The sequence below is a fragment of the Podarcis erhardii genome (assembly GCF_964252035.2).
Source record: "Podarcis erhardii genome assembly, chromosome: 12".
NCBI lineage: Eukaryota > Metazoa > Chordata > Lepidosauria > Squamata > Lacertidae > Podarcis > Podarcis erhardii.
In genome coordinates this window covers 37,538,711-37,553,582 of record NC_138513.1, presented here as the reverse complement: position 1 = coordinate 37,553,582, position 14,872 = coordinate 37,538,711, and the positions used below count along the sequence as shown (strand labels likewise).

Sequence of the window (14,872 nt, the reverse complement as noted above, 5' to 3'; positions counted from 1 at the left end):
AACATACAAACCAAAAGGGTAACTGGAGCCATGACGATAGGGAAATGTGTAAATAAAACCACCATCTGTAGGCTGGTAGTACTTTTAACACAAGTGGTGGTGATGAAAACAGTTGCTATGTGGATGGGGAGAGGCTGCCTCCTCAGCTATAAAGCCAGTTCATAAGCTTTCTCAGCTATAAAGCCAGTTCATAAGCTTTCTTGTTGAGTGTCCCTCCATGGACACCTTCCCTTTCCCATGGCCATAACCAATGCTGGGGTACACAAGGAAACAAGGATGAACAGAATTAAAGAAAGAATAACACCTTTCCCCACCAATAGAGGGATACAAAGGAGACACAGGTTCATACCCCATCACTCTGCATTGCTAATAAAGCTTCCACAATTTGGCTTGAGGCCAGGAAAGTTTAATAGCAATTTCCCCTAATACTTAACAGTCTGCCTAGCAACTAGAACCCAGAATCTCTCAAGTATTTTGCCATTGAGTATGCCTTCTTTTTCAGTCCGCCTCCATGGACCCTTTCTTTGCCCATTACAAAGACCAAGACTCGACCAGCTCTGCCTACAGCAACATTATATGTTGGCTCGCCTCCTTGGCTCTTTGTCCTCATGTTCAGAGTTAGACCATTGGTGAAGAAACCCTCGCGGTCTTTTCCTACAATCATATCTATTTCTACAGGCGTAATGCATACTTGGCGTCACAATAGCCGACAATGGCGGCCTCCTGGCAGCAGCCATTGCACATCAGGTTATCCATGTAGCTCTGCCAGCCTGCCATCTTTGGCTCGCGCTGGCGGATGGGTTGGCGGGGAAGGAGGAAGAAGGAAGGAAAGGAAAGGGAGGGGAGAAGAGAGAGGAAGCCGGGACTCGAGGCGGGCGGGAGGGAAAGAAGGCGAGGACGAGAGGAAGTGGGGGAAAAGAGAGAGAGAGAGAGAGAGAGAGAGAGAGAGAGAGAGAGAGAGAAGGCAGAGGGAGAGCAGCCCCGCAGCGGACGAGACTCCCTGGTTTGCCTTCTTTATCACCTTTTAGGCAGTATCTGGGGGGATGCTGCAGGGTCTTCTTGCTACAGGAAAACAGGTTAGTTACTTGAAGTTGCAGTGGGGGTTTACTATCCTCAAGAGGACAAAAAAATAATAATTCTTTAGTAAGTATTTGACACTTGGACTACTGCAATGCGCTCTACGTGGGGCTACCTTTGAAGGTGACCCGGGAACTGCAATTAATCCAGAATGCGGCAGCTAGACTGGTGACTGGGAGTGGCCGCCGGGACCACATAACACCGGTCCTGAGAGATCTGCATTGGCTCCCAGTACGTTTCCGAGCACAATTCAAAGTGTTGGTGCTGACCTTTAAAGCCCTAAACGGCCTCGGTCTGTATACCTGAAGGAGCGTCTCCACCCCCCATCGTTCACTGAGATCCAGCGCCGAGGGCCTTCTGGCGGTTCCCTCATTGCGAGAAGTGAGGTTACAGGGAACCAGACAGAGGGCCTTCTCGGTAGTGGCACCCGCCCTGTGGAACGCCCTCCCTTCAGATGTGAAGGAAATAACCAGCTATCTTATCTTTAAAAGACATCTGAAGGCAGCCCTGTTTAGTTTTTAATACTTGATGCTGTATTGTTTTTAACACTCGATTGGAAGCCGCCCAGAGTGGCTGGGGAAACTCAGCCAGATGGGCGGGGTATAAATAATAAATTGTTGTTGTTGTTGTTGTTGTTGTTACTTCTTTCTCTGTAATAAAGAACATCTTTCTTAAAAATATGAATGTACTTTCTCCAGATGGGTTGCATAAAACTCCATACTCTGCTCATTTTCAGGAGAGAATTGTTCTTATTAATGGGAGGAGTGAGTAGTCTGCATCTGCTTGCTGAATCCCAGGCATACTGTGCTAATTGTAGTGCTGATGAATCTGTAGGGTAGGTTGTTGGAGGATCCTAATTTAGGGCGGGGAGGATTAAAAATGGATTAGTGAAATTTATGGAGGATGAAGCTGTCAGTGGCTACTGGTCATGATGGCAACATTTATTCCATTGTTGGCAGCAGAGTGCTTCTGAATAGCAGCTTCTGGGGATCTTGAGTGGGAGGGCTACAACACAGTGTTCGAAAATAGCCAGGCGCATTAAGAAATCAAATTAGACGGGCGCATGAACTATATCTAAAGTTCAAGTGCAGCTACCTCCAAGGTTTGTTCCTGTGCTTTAAAAAAAACTGGATGCTTTTTACAAACTATATTTTAGTTTACTTTTTAAAATCATACTCTATTTTAGATACGTAGCCCTACTTCTAAACAAAGTAGCTCAAGGCAAAACAATATTAATAAAGACTTGGGTTTAGAATGTCACGCGTAGTACTCTGTGTATGCACAGAGCAGTTTTCAGTTCTCTTCTCTGGAAACAGCCCCTGCATCCCCCAGAAGCCTTTCCTGAAGGTCGGGAAACTCTCCAGAGTCACAGCCCATGAAACATAAGGGGCTGCCTGCAGATCTGGAAAATTATCAAGTGTTTCGCCTGCACATCTATATCTCCTTGTTTCTAGCCGTCCTCTGTTGTAGATATGCTACAATATGACATCCTGAGTAGTCTGTGAAATAATTTGTAGTACTAAAATTTTGACCGCATTGGCATTTTAATGATGGTTGAAGGGCTAACTGATACTATCTATGCACAGGAAAAGGGTGGTTTGTAACATCCAGGTACAAAAAAGAATTGAGTGACTTGCATGTACATTTTGAGGGCAGGAAGTACGCATTTATGACTGTGAGCAATGGACTTTGATTTCTCTGTTCCAGCACAGTTGATTCATTGTACCACCTCTACTCAGGCAATATCTGCAAAGTTTATGTGTCACTTGCCTATATTACAGACAATCTTAAGGGTATTAGTACAGATGTTTACAAATGTGAGATGATAGGTTTGAGGGTTTGCTGTTGACATGTTTAATAGAACATGTGGTCACTCGCTTAATTGATATATATATATATATATATATATATATATATATATATATATATATCTCCTGCTAGATCAGATCACCATCTAGGTTAGTATCCCCGTAGCTGTCAGCAACCAAGAGTTGCTGCGAAACCCCCAAGCCAATGTATGAAGGCAGTGATCCTTATCCTTTGCCCTCAGCAACTAGTATTCAGTGATGTGCCGGCTCTGAACCCAGACGTTGCATTGAGCTGCTATGACTAATAGTATACCCCTCTCCTCCATGAATTTGTCTTAATCCCCTTTAAACTCCATCACCAGTAGCAGTGTGGTGACACCTTGCCCCACGACTTCTAATGACCATCCCCAATGGCTTCCTATAGATCAAGAGTTTCCCAAACTCCAGCTATTTTTGGACTACGATCCCCATCACCCCTGAAGACTGGTCCTGGTAGCTAGGGGTGGTGGGAGTTGTAGTCCCAAAACATCAGGAGTCCCAAGTTTGGGAAACCCTGATAGAGATATTGGTGGCAGGATAGTGCCCTACAGCACACCAAGAGTGCCCCCTTTTCCGGCCACTTCTGGTTCACTGCGGTGCACACGTGCACAGTCATGCATCAATCGGATGCACATTAATTGGGCGTTGCCTGTACTTTAAAATTGCAAACCACCTTGGGTACCTTGGCACAGAAAGGCAGTCAATGCAATACATTAATAACGCAGGTGTTTGCAATCTCTTTGTGGATTGCAGGCCTGGGGAAAAATTGTCTGATGCTTCCACACATGCAAGATATTCTGAAATGTATGTTTGTACATCTTTTAAAAATTAGATCTTAATATTTTAGAGACTTGGCTATTTTGCTGTTCCGGTAACATGCAACTTACGCGCATTTAACTTGTGTGCATTCTGTTTTACATGCTTGGCAAAAACAAACAAAAACCTTTTTTAAGAGGACAGGAGTCTGGGGGAAAAGAATTTGGCAGTCCTGCCCACCATTGAACCCAGTGTGTTTTTACTAGATGTGGTTTTGGCTGTACGCACTTATCCCTGGAACGTAAACCCCGTGTAAGTTTAAAGGTAAAGGGACCCCTGACCATTAGGTCCAGACGTGACCGACTCTGGGGTTGCGGCGCTCATCTCGCTTTACTGGCTGAGGGAGCCGGCGTACAGCTTCTGGATCATGTGGCCAGCATGACTAAGCTGCTTTTGGCGAACCAGAGCAGTGCACGGAAACGCCGTTTACCTTCCTGCCGGAGTGGTACCTATTTATCTACTTGCACTTTGATGTGCTTTCGAACTGCTAGGTTGACAGGAGCAGGGACTGAGCAACAGGAGCTCACCCCGTCGTGGGGATTCGAACTGCCGACCTTCTGATCGGCAAATCCTAGGCTTTGTGGTTTAACCCACAGCGCCACCCACGTTCCACCATGTAAGTTTAGAATTGCCTATACTCCATTTCAGATACGCTTTAAGGAACAAACACACACAAAAAATGGCCGGATTCCAGGTGGCTGTATGTGGTGCTCTTTGCACAAACTTGAGCTTTTCTGACCCCTTTCCTGCTGCACCCATGTCCCTGAAAAAAACCCCCAAACCAACCCAGTCCCCTCCGGGCAAGGTGTGATGCAGCCAGTGGGCAAGGGGGATTGACGATGTACATTATTTGTGCATGTGGCTTTCCATAGATACATAGATACATAGAATTCTAGCCTTCGTTACCTAGAATGAACCTTTGTCAAACTTATTTCCCTTTGCGTGCGTACGTTTAAATGAAGGCAGCGGGAGGAAGGATTGAGAAATAAGTTGTTTGTGTAAAAGTTGCATTGAGGTCAAGGCCTTTGGTGGCAGAAGGGGTTTTTGTTTTGTTTTTTCAAAGGTCCCAGAGCACGGTCTGAAGGTATGCGATAGATAACAGCAGGCTCGCTGCTGTTAAGTGGGTCTGATTTTGGTCAGTGCTTGCCTGGACATGAAACTGCCTGGCCAGTCTGCGTACCCTGCCTTGAGTCTCGTGACGAGAGGGAGGCTAGATATAAATGTAAAAATTATCGTCATTTATGTTATGCGTGGTGGTTTTTTAAAAAATAAAAAAGCGTATACATGTATGCATATGTATGGCTACAATAGGTACACTTAACAAGCATATTGTATAAAATTTGGTGTGTGGTGTGTGTATAGGTACACACACACACATAGCTGGCCAGTTGCATAACTAATGGCTATGGACTTTTCTCGGACGTGACCTGTTTTATATCCTGTGCCATAAAACTTTTGTGTAAGGTCATGATTCAAGCTAATAATGCACACACACAAATAAATGAGATAAAGTGTTTCTTCCTACCCTGTGCTATAATTAACTACCAAGACAGCAGTTGTTTTCCTGCTTTCCTCCACTGACCTGACCGCTCCTTTTCATGCCCTTACTCCTAACCACCATCCCACAGCAGACCTGTTTTACCCCAGATGTAGGCACCATGCAAGAGGTGCTTTTTGGATTCCCCTGAAGAGGCTAAATTTAATTATCACTGATTTGTGAGGTACCAGATGTTACTAAATGTTGTGATCTGCGGTCCTTGAGGTTTGTGCGACTAGAACTGGCTTTGACTGCCACTGGCTTTTGACGGCAAGGTGTATAAGCAGTGTTCGAAATTAGCCAGGCGCATTTTGCGCCTGGCTATTGGCCACTTGTGATCAAGTGAAGATGCCTGGGCTCCAAGATAGCGCCTGACATCTCCACCATCTGGAGGTGCATGCCTGGGACCTGGACTGCTTTCACACACTAATACCTCGTCCTGTAGAATTTGATCAGTTATATTTTATCTGCATAATCAGAATGAATTCAAGGAAGCAAAATGCTTCTTATGCGCAGCCTGAGCAAGAGCGGTGAACGTTATAGCTAATTGTTGTAGCTTTTTTTTACCTACCCCACCCCACTGCCCTGCTCACAGTTGTTCTTCTGTTTTGAATAGTAGGAATAGGCCAGTGTGTGTGTGTGTGTGTGTGTGTATTTGGGGTGGGGGGACCTGTCCCTGGATCACGTGACTTTTCTTTTTTAAGTTCTCGAAGTTCTTAACCTAGCTGAATGTTGTCAACTGAACTAGCCAGATGTTTAACTTAGCATCAATCACAGTCAGTCCATCATTTGAAAAATAAGACTTTAGGGCTGTCTTGCCCCAAAATGGCAACTAGACATCCTGTTTTGGCGACTGTAATCTTGGCTTAAGGAGCCATTTGGCACCTAGCTTATATATCTGCGTTTCTAACACTGTGTGTAAGATATTTTAGATATTGCTGAGTGTATTGGTGATGGCCACCAAATGAGTTTCCAATTCTCTCCTTCAGTGATTAGCCAAGAACTCTTAATCCCTTGCACACGGCCTACTTACAGTTAGTAGCATATGAGTGTTTAATACAGTCGTTTCACTCTCATTACTCTAGGTCAGGATGGCTGTCCAGTTGGCTGCCTGCTTGGTGTCCTACATCACTGGTACATCTTAAGGATGCTGAAGAGAAAATATTGAAATGTAAGCACTTTGTGGTAAGAAACCTCAGGAATTACTACACGTGAGCACCGTGGAAAGAATGTGGGGTTTTCATCAGGCCTTGTTCAAAGCACAGTTGTCGATATCTTCTGCTAGGGATTGAGGGTTTTGTGAAATTTTCATTAGGCTGATTTTCTCCCCTCCCTGTAAAAGAAGAATGAGTGGGACCAAAGTTATGCTAGTTACACATCCAGACAGGCAGTTCTTGTGAGATCTGCTCCAGATAAATGCCATCAGTGAATAAATTTTTGAGGATGTAGGGCACATTGCAGTATGAGTTCCGCCTTTGAACTTTTTCCCCTTATTTTTCCTTCTGGTGTGATTGGTCCTGAGATACTGTTGCACTTTTTGACCATTGCCCTACCTTCTTTTTTCTTTACCTTTTCCTAAAATTAATTCATTTGTGCAATATCTTATTTGAACACAAAAAAGGACTTACAAAAGATAAGCAAGTATAGTGCTATACAAATCCAATATGATATTATTATTATTTATTGAATTTATATACCACCCTATACCTGGGGGTATCAGGGCTGTTCACAGAATAAAAATATAAAACCACAAAATACATAATAAAAATTAAAAACAGCAACCCAATAGCCCCCACCCCCCAAAAAACATGTTTTAAAAGGGTATAGGATATCAATCAGATCAACCAAAGGCCTGGTTATAAAGGAACGTTTTTGCCTGGCGCCTAAAGGTGTATAATGAAGGCGCCAGGCGAACTTCCCTGGGGAGGGAATTCCACAGAAGGGGAGCCACTGCAGAGAAGGCCCTGTTCTTGTGTTGCAGCTAGACCTCTCAATGAGGCACATGAAGAAGGGCCTCAGAAGATGATCTCAGGGTTCAGGTATGTTCATATCGAAAGAGGAGGCTCCTGAGGTACCACACCTTTGTTTATCAGCAATTTTAAAAAATGACTCTGTATCCCTGATATCCTTCCAGATCTATCTGTGTATCTAGCTCTTTAGCATTTGAGAATGTAGAGCATAAGGGATGGATGTTTGGCTTATACAGATTATTGCCTTTATGAGGTCTTGTACGTTGTGCAAAGGCTACACAGTCCTCAAAAGGGGGAGAAATGTGAGCCTCATAACGTAACTCTGCCACCTTTATGGCAGGCGCTAATCCCTGCCATTCTGATTTTGTTATAAATGCTATGATGGAAGTGGGAGTATCTGTGGACATGCTGTAATAAACGCCCTTATTTTTATAGGGCTGTTTAGGTATCATTGTTTAATAAGATTTGCACTTCTCTTTCTTCAGGTATCACAAGTACATACAGTAAACAGTATGTCTTCATATCCAATGGAAACAAAATATGGACGCTAACGTTCTCCCACAGCCTCTCTCAGAAAACTCCCCTTGTCCTCCTCCATGGGTTCGGAGGAGGTGTTGGACTTTGGGCACTGAACTTTGAAGACCTTTGTGAAAACAGGACTGTGTATGCATTTGATCTCTTGGGATTTGGACGCAGCAGTAGACCGCAGTTTGACACAGACGCAGAAGTAGCAGAAAACCAGTTTGTAGAATCTATTGAAGAATGGAGGCGGAAAATGGGATTGGACAGAATGATTTTACTGGGGCACAACCTGGGAGGATTCCTAGCAGCTGCTTACTCACTGAAGTACCCATCAAGGTATCTGAAAATAATAGACAAGCGGAAGTTCTTCCGGCATTTCATTTGAAATTCAGTTATAGGTTTGACAGCATAACACTGTCAAACCTGTATGAGGCGGTCTGGTTAGAAAACATTCTCTAATGAGGTTGAGATAGAGCATTGTTGAAAAACTAGTTTCATAACTTTAAACTTAAAATGCAAATTGTATTTAACTTGCATCATATGTTTTCCTCTGATTGCAGTTGCATGCAATGTAGGGTGTTTTCTACTCTCAAATTTCTCAGCGTACCTTAGACTTTGTGTCCAGGGTGTAGCCGCAGAGTACTTGTAAGTTGTGGTGTAGCCAGACTACCCACTATTTTTACACAGACTACCCACTATTTTTACACAGCCACATGTCACGTTACCAGCATGCAACCACATTGGCCAGATTTTTTTTTTTAAATGCTTTTAGGAGAAAAGGATGTTTTAGTTACATAGCAGAATAACAAGTGCAGGACAATAGTAACTATAGCATACTCATTTCTTTGTTAGCTACTTGATAATGAGCTGGGCTTGAGCACAACTACAGAACAGAACCTAAAGGAGGGTTTTTGGTTTGGCTTGGTTTGGTATTTCGTGTTCTCATTTTGTGTTTTTATGTTGCAAACCACCCTGTGATCATCAGACAAAGGGTGGTATCCAGATAATAATAATAATAATAATAATAATAATAATAATAATAGCAGCAGGGCTGGCTGGTAGTCCTTCAGATGTAGTTGGACTTGAGCTCCCATCAGCCCCATCATGACCAGTGGTCAGGGGTGATGGGAATCAAGAGTCCAACAGCCTCTGGATGGCCACAGGTTAGCACTAAAGGAACTGGGGGTGGAGTGGGGAGATGGGTTTGTGATAGCAAAGGCAAGAAGCTATGGGCTAACCTAAAGCTGCAGTGTCTGAACAGAACTGAAACCCTGTCCAAGGCTGCCAGGTACCTAGAACTGGTCACATGCAAGTTAGCAAAACAATTCCATCTTTCTTTGTAAATGCCTACTCTTCAATGACTTTCATAGTATTGTTGCTTATTTACTTGCATGTGTTTCCTAGCAGGATGGTCTCAGTCATAGGAGCCAATTCCGAGGGGCTCAAGTCCCTTTAGCCCCCCAAATAAAATATTTGAGGGGGCCAGCCCCCCCAAAAAAGTTGATGGGCATTGCCATTCAGATGGTGTGCATGTTCCGTGTTTTGTGGTCAGTTATGCAGGGTGGGGCTTACCTGGGCCTCCCTCCATTATTTTATTCAAGTTGACACCCCTGGGACTCTCAGTAGAAAATTTTGGGGTGCTGTAAAATCCACATAACCGTATCTGGTGGTAACATGAATGTCTGCTCATGCTTTTACGTAGATCATACCTCGTTTTCCTTGGAGGCATCCGCTTTCATTTCTAGCCAGTGGCTGTGGCAAATGGTCAATTGGTTCTCGTCATAGGCACTTAGAAGCTGCCGTGTCCTGAATAAGATAATTGGCCCATATAGTTCAGTATTGCCTGCACTGACTGGCAACAGTTTTCCAGGGTTTCTAAATGGAGTCTTTCCCAGGCCAACCTGGAGATAATCGGCATTGAACTTGGGATTTTTGTTTTCCAAAGCATGTGCTCTATTACAGAGCTATAGAAGCAATTGCTGGATTAACCCACTACCTTATAATGTGTAACATTGGAGCTGAATAAGTAGGCAGTTTTTGGAAATTAAAATAGAACATGATGATTTGCTTTGGCTATCTCTGGAATGTCATATATTCTAAGGAAATTGATGTGTTGAACTGGGCAGATACCACTATCTCTCAAGAACTAGAATGCTGACGAACCCAAAGGATTGGAGTATAAAGGACAAATATTTGCAAAATGAGTTGAGCTTTACATTTAAAGGAAGTACGTTAATACCATTCCTTATGCTGCAGGACAAGTATGTTTAAGAGAAGTTTTCTATGTAAAGAAGGAAGGCTGACCTTTTCCTTAAATGCTACAGAATGCAAATCTTAAACAGGCAATTCCCAATGTAACTATCTGGAAACTAGTTGGGATATATTTCTGGCAGGCTTTTAAGAAATGAAATACAGATGCATGAAGTATGATTTGATAGTTGTGCATCCGTGATAAAAATGTGATGTTCAGGCTTATCAGCTATGAGTACCTTTCATACCAGGTGGCTGTAATAGTATTCAGGAAAAAGAGTTTCTTACCAGTAATGGTATAGTGCTGGAATCAAACATGCCAAGAATAGTTACAGGTGATCCACAATTTTTTTTTTTTTTTAAAGCGTACTTCTATTTGCAAACCAATTTGCAGCCCAATCCTAGCCTTTTTTCTTGGATGTAAGCTCCACAAATTTAATGCAAAATTACTAAACTGTCTAGATGAATGCTGTTGCTCATCTTTATTTTTTTTAAAAAGAAAAAAGCTGGAAAGGCAGGCAGGCAAGAATGCTTTAGTGGACAATCATGCAAATGCTTGTTGCTTTTCTAATTCTAATTGGCAGAGGAAGCAAACACTAATGGAACATAAAAGACTAACATATCACTATGAAGATGGTGACTTTTCCTTGCACAAATATCAGTTTTGTATCATGCGGTAAAAACAGCTAATTGGAGATGCACCCCTTTTCACTCTGAAGAAAAATTGAGCCTTGCTTGTCTCTTAGTGAATATATATCTTAGCTCTTCATGCAGTTTTATCACCTTTAGCCAATTCCAGATCATATATGGCTGGACAATTACAAATGTTATTCTAGAGCAGTGTTTCCCAACCTTTTTTGGGCAAAGGCACACTTGTTTCATGAAAAAAATCTCGAGGCACACCACCATTAGAAAATGTTTAAAAAATTAACTCTGTGCCTATATTGACTATATATAAAGTACAGTGGTGCCCCGCAAGACGAATGCCTCGCTAAACGAAAAACCCGCAAGACGAAAGGGTTTTCCGATTTTTTAGCGGCTTCGCAAGACGAATTTCCCTATGGGCTTGCTTCGCAAGACGAAAGCCCATAGGGAAATCTCCGGGACAGCGGGGAACCCTCCTCCCACCGCAAGCCCTGGGAACAGAGGAGAAGCTGCGCACCTTCCCCTCTGTTCCCGGACCTGTCCTGAAGGCCTGCGGCGGGAGGAGGGCTTTCCTCCCCACCGCCAACATTCAGAATGCTGTTCTGAATGTTGGCGGTGGGGAGGAAAAACCCTCCTCCCACCGCAAGCCCCGGGAAGAGAGGAGAAGCTGCGCGCCTTCCCCTCTGTTCTGGGACCTGTCCTGAAGGCTTGCGGTGGGAGGTCCGGGAACAGAAGAGAAGGCGCACAGCTTCTCCTCTCTTCCCGGGGCTTGCGGTGGGAGGAGGGTTTTTCCTCCCCACCGCCAACATTCAGAACAGCATTCTGAATGTTGGCGGTGGGGAGGAAAGCCCTCCTCCCGCTGCAAGCCTTCAGGACAGGTCCGGGGCAGCAGGCTGCTATCCGCAGCTTGGAGAGCCCTGCGGGGAAGTCCTGCAGGGCTCTCCAAGCTGTGAATGTCTGCCCCGCGCGAGGGGCGCTCTGCTTAAGAGCGCCCCTCGTGCAGGGCAGCAGGCTGCTATCTGCAGCTCGGAGAGCCCTGCGGGGAAGTCCGGCAGGGCTCCCCAAGCTGCAGATGTCTGCCCCGCCCAAGGAGCGCTCTGCTTAAGAGCACCCCTCGTGGGGGGCAGCAGGCTGCTATCCGCAGCTTGGAGAGCCCTGTGGGGAAGTCCTGCAGGGCTCCCCAAGCTGCAGATGTCTGCCCCGCGCGAGGGGCGCTCTGCTTAAGAGCGCCCCTCGTGCGGGGCAGCAGGCTGCTATCCGCAGCTTGGAGAGCCCTGCGGGGAAGTCCTGCAGGGCTCCCTAAGCTGCAGATGTCTGCCCCGCGCGGAGCTCCCGCCGGGCGCGCAAGGCTTGGGGCGGCAGCCTGTTGCCCGAAGCACGCGGAGCCCTCCGAAGGGCGCCCCGTGCTCCGCGCTGCCAGCTGCCGCCCCAAGCCTTGCGCTCTCGCCCGCCTCCCTCCCACGGCACACCAGGCAACGTCTCGCGGCACACTAGTGTGCCGCGGAACACCGGTTGGGAAACACTGTTCTAGAGTATGCAAGTGGTAAGAGAGTGCTTATATGGAGATCTGTTTAGTACTTGGCTGTATTGAGATCTTCTAATGACATATACCTAGTGATTGGCTAGTGTATAGACTATTCTGATGTGACATCTTAGTACTTAAGCAAGGCTGCCATCTTACACACATGTACTTCCAAGAAAATCCCTTGCACGTATATGATTATGTGTCACATAGCTAGCTATCTCTAATCACAGGTTATAGCACAGATTTGCACAGACTGTAGGAAATACTCTGGGTTGCATAATACTACTAGCGGCTGCGCAGTAAATGTCCTTTAAATTTTGACCGCCCATAATCTCCTTTTGTTTCTTGAAATTGGGGCATTTATTCTATAGGGAGGGGAGGGTAATACTTAAAAGGAGTTGAGGCAGTAGCAGGTGGCAGAGCTTTGTTCTGTGTTAAGAGCAGGAGCAACCTAAAATTATTTCATCCGAAAGCTAAGGTGGGGTAAAAATACACTTGGTGATGCTGGCTCTAAAATACCACGTGTACTATAATATATGTGTTCCTATTGACAAAACGTCCTAATTTTTATACCTGCAGAGCAAAACATCTCATATTAGTGGAGCCGTGGGGTTTCCCAGAGAGGCCTTCCAGTGCCGAACACGAGAGGCCCATTCCAATCTGGATCAAAGCACTTGGAGCAGTTTTGAGCCCATTTAATCCACTGGCTGGTCTCAGAATAGCAGGACCCTTTGGTGAGTGCTAGCTAATGGTTTGTGCTGGTGCCATTGCCTCCTTAACAAAGGGATTACCATCTGCCATCAGTTCTGAAAATGTAATAGCTTAGACTTTAGGGCGGCTTTCAGTCCCCATCTGCCACACACCAGCAGTCTAGTGTGGTAGGCAATGCAGTGTTTTTAGGACACATGATCCCAGTGGGCTGCCCCACTCACCATCCAAGCGGTCACATTCTGCACTAGCTGCAGCTTTTGGGCAGTCTCCAAGGGCAGCCCCACATAACAGTGCATCGCAGCAGTCCAGATGGCAGTTCAGAGAATGGACAGCTGAAGCCTGACTGTCCCACTCCAAGAACAGTTGTAGCTGGTGCATTGGCCTAAGCTGAGCATAAGCACTCCTTCCCTAACTGCTTCTGCTTTCCAGCTAACTCACATGCTGTAACGATGTATTTATTCCATTATATGAGGAGGAGACTGCCATCTGCAGTGATGCTCAGTGTGTGCAGATACTACCACTCTGCCTAATTGCTCTAGCCTGTGCCTCTCTCACCAGAGTAAAGCAGAGATGGGGATCAGGAACAGCCATGTTTAATTCTCCTTAAGATGACAAAACTGTTGCGAGCTGCATTCTCATTGGTGTTGAAGGCTGCGGGTAATCGGTGACGGGGGCACATACTGGAGGCCGGCAGCCCACCATTTGTCTTCTAGCTGCTGCGGGGGGGGGGGGGGACAGATCACTCCGGATAGAGAGAGAGATGGAGATCTTCATTCTTGATGATCCACAGCTGCGAAGCACCGTTGCCGATCATTTTTAAAGCACCACCCTGCACCCACCTGCCAGGTTCTAATTCTTTTTCGCCTTGATTCACGACAGGATTGAGCCTTGTACAGCGCATTAGGCCCGACTTCAAGAGAAAGTACTCGTCCATGTTTGATGATGACACGGTCACTGAATATATCTACCACTGCAATGTGCAGTCACCAAGGTAAGCGTATGTTAGCAAGTCCTAGATGCTCACAGCAGTAGCAGCACATGGGGCAGCACAAGTGACGTAGCGTAGGTTGCCAGCTAGAATAACCTTGACCGTGATATCCTTGCCCAGCCAGGATGCATAAGAGGCATTCTACGGGCTTCCCTACACGTGCAAAAATCTCTTGCCCTAGCAGGCAGGCAAAGTCTACTTCCTGGAAAGGTTAGAATTTCCTGTTTAAAGATGGCAGGGAAAGTTAAGTGGGACCAAAGTACAACTTTTTCTTCTACATGGCTTAATATAATAAATGGGGCGTTCTGTTGTGATATTTAGTAAACTGTAGACTAAATTGCTTTTTTGCCATTAATTAATCCAGCTGATGGGTTACAAAATTCACTTTAATCATCTGGGGGCTGTTCAGCTCAGCAAACTTTTGGGATAAGAGGTCTTGAGGTTGCTTTGCCAGCCCTCTGGCGCCATTTTGATTGAACATTTGCTGTACACTTTCCATGGTTTTACGATTTTAAGCACTCCATCCCGAGGAAGCTGCTTCTTATCCATGGAAATAAAAAAATTCCTTCCAGTAGCACCTTAGAGACCAACTAAATTTGTTATTGGTATGAGCTTTCGTGTGCATGTACACTTCTTCAGATACACATTTTGACTACAGTGGTACCTCGGGTTACATACGCTTCAGGTTACATACGCTTCAGGTTACAGACTCCGCTAACCCATAAATTGTACCTTGGGTTAAGAACTTTGCTTCAGGATGAGAACAGAAATCGTGCTCCGGTGGCGCGGCAGCAGCGGGAGGCCCCATTAGCTAAAGTGGTGCTTCAGGTTAAGAACAGTTTCAGGTTAAGAACAGGCCTCCGGAACAAATTAAGTACTTAACCCGAGGTACCACTGTATGGCAGACCAACACGGCTACCTACCTGTAACTTATCCTTGGGGAGAGAGAGAGAGAGAGAGAGAGATGGGGGTACTACCACCTAA

The 14,872-nt window shown here is 45.3% G+C and overlaps 1 protein-coding gene and 1 pseudogene across 2 annotated transcripts in view; one reads left to right on the top strand and one right to left on the bottom strand.

The window, feature by feature from the left end:
* ABHD5 (abhydrolase domain containing 5, lysophosphatidic acid acyltransferase) overlaps window positions 1-14,872 on the top strand; it is a 29,338-nt gene that overhangs the window by 10,877 nt on the left and 3,589 nt on the right. Inside the window, exons 2-5 of the mRNA XM_081833803.1 lie at window positions 6,363-6,448; window positions 7,733-8,105; window positions 12,769-12,923; window positions 13,780-13,891. Of these exons, the coding sequence (XP_081689929.1) occupies window positions 6,363-6,448; window positions 7,733-8,105; window positions 12,769-12,923; window positions 13,780-13,891 (726 nt within the window). The remainder of the gene's footprint in view (window positions 1-6,362; window positions 6,449-7,732; window positions 8,106-12,768; window positions 12,924-13,779; window positions 13,892-14,872) is intronic.
* LOC309325723 (profilin-2 pseudogene) lies at window positions 172-792 on the bottom strand (annotated as a pseudogene). Its single transcript has one exon. The product of its transcript is annotated as a profilin-2 pseudogene (transcript).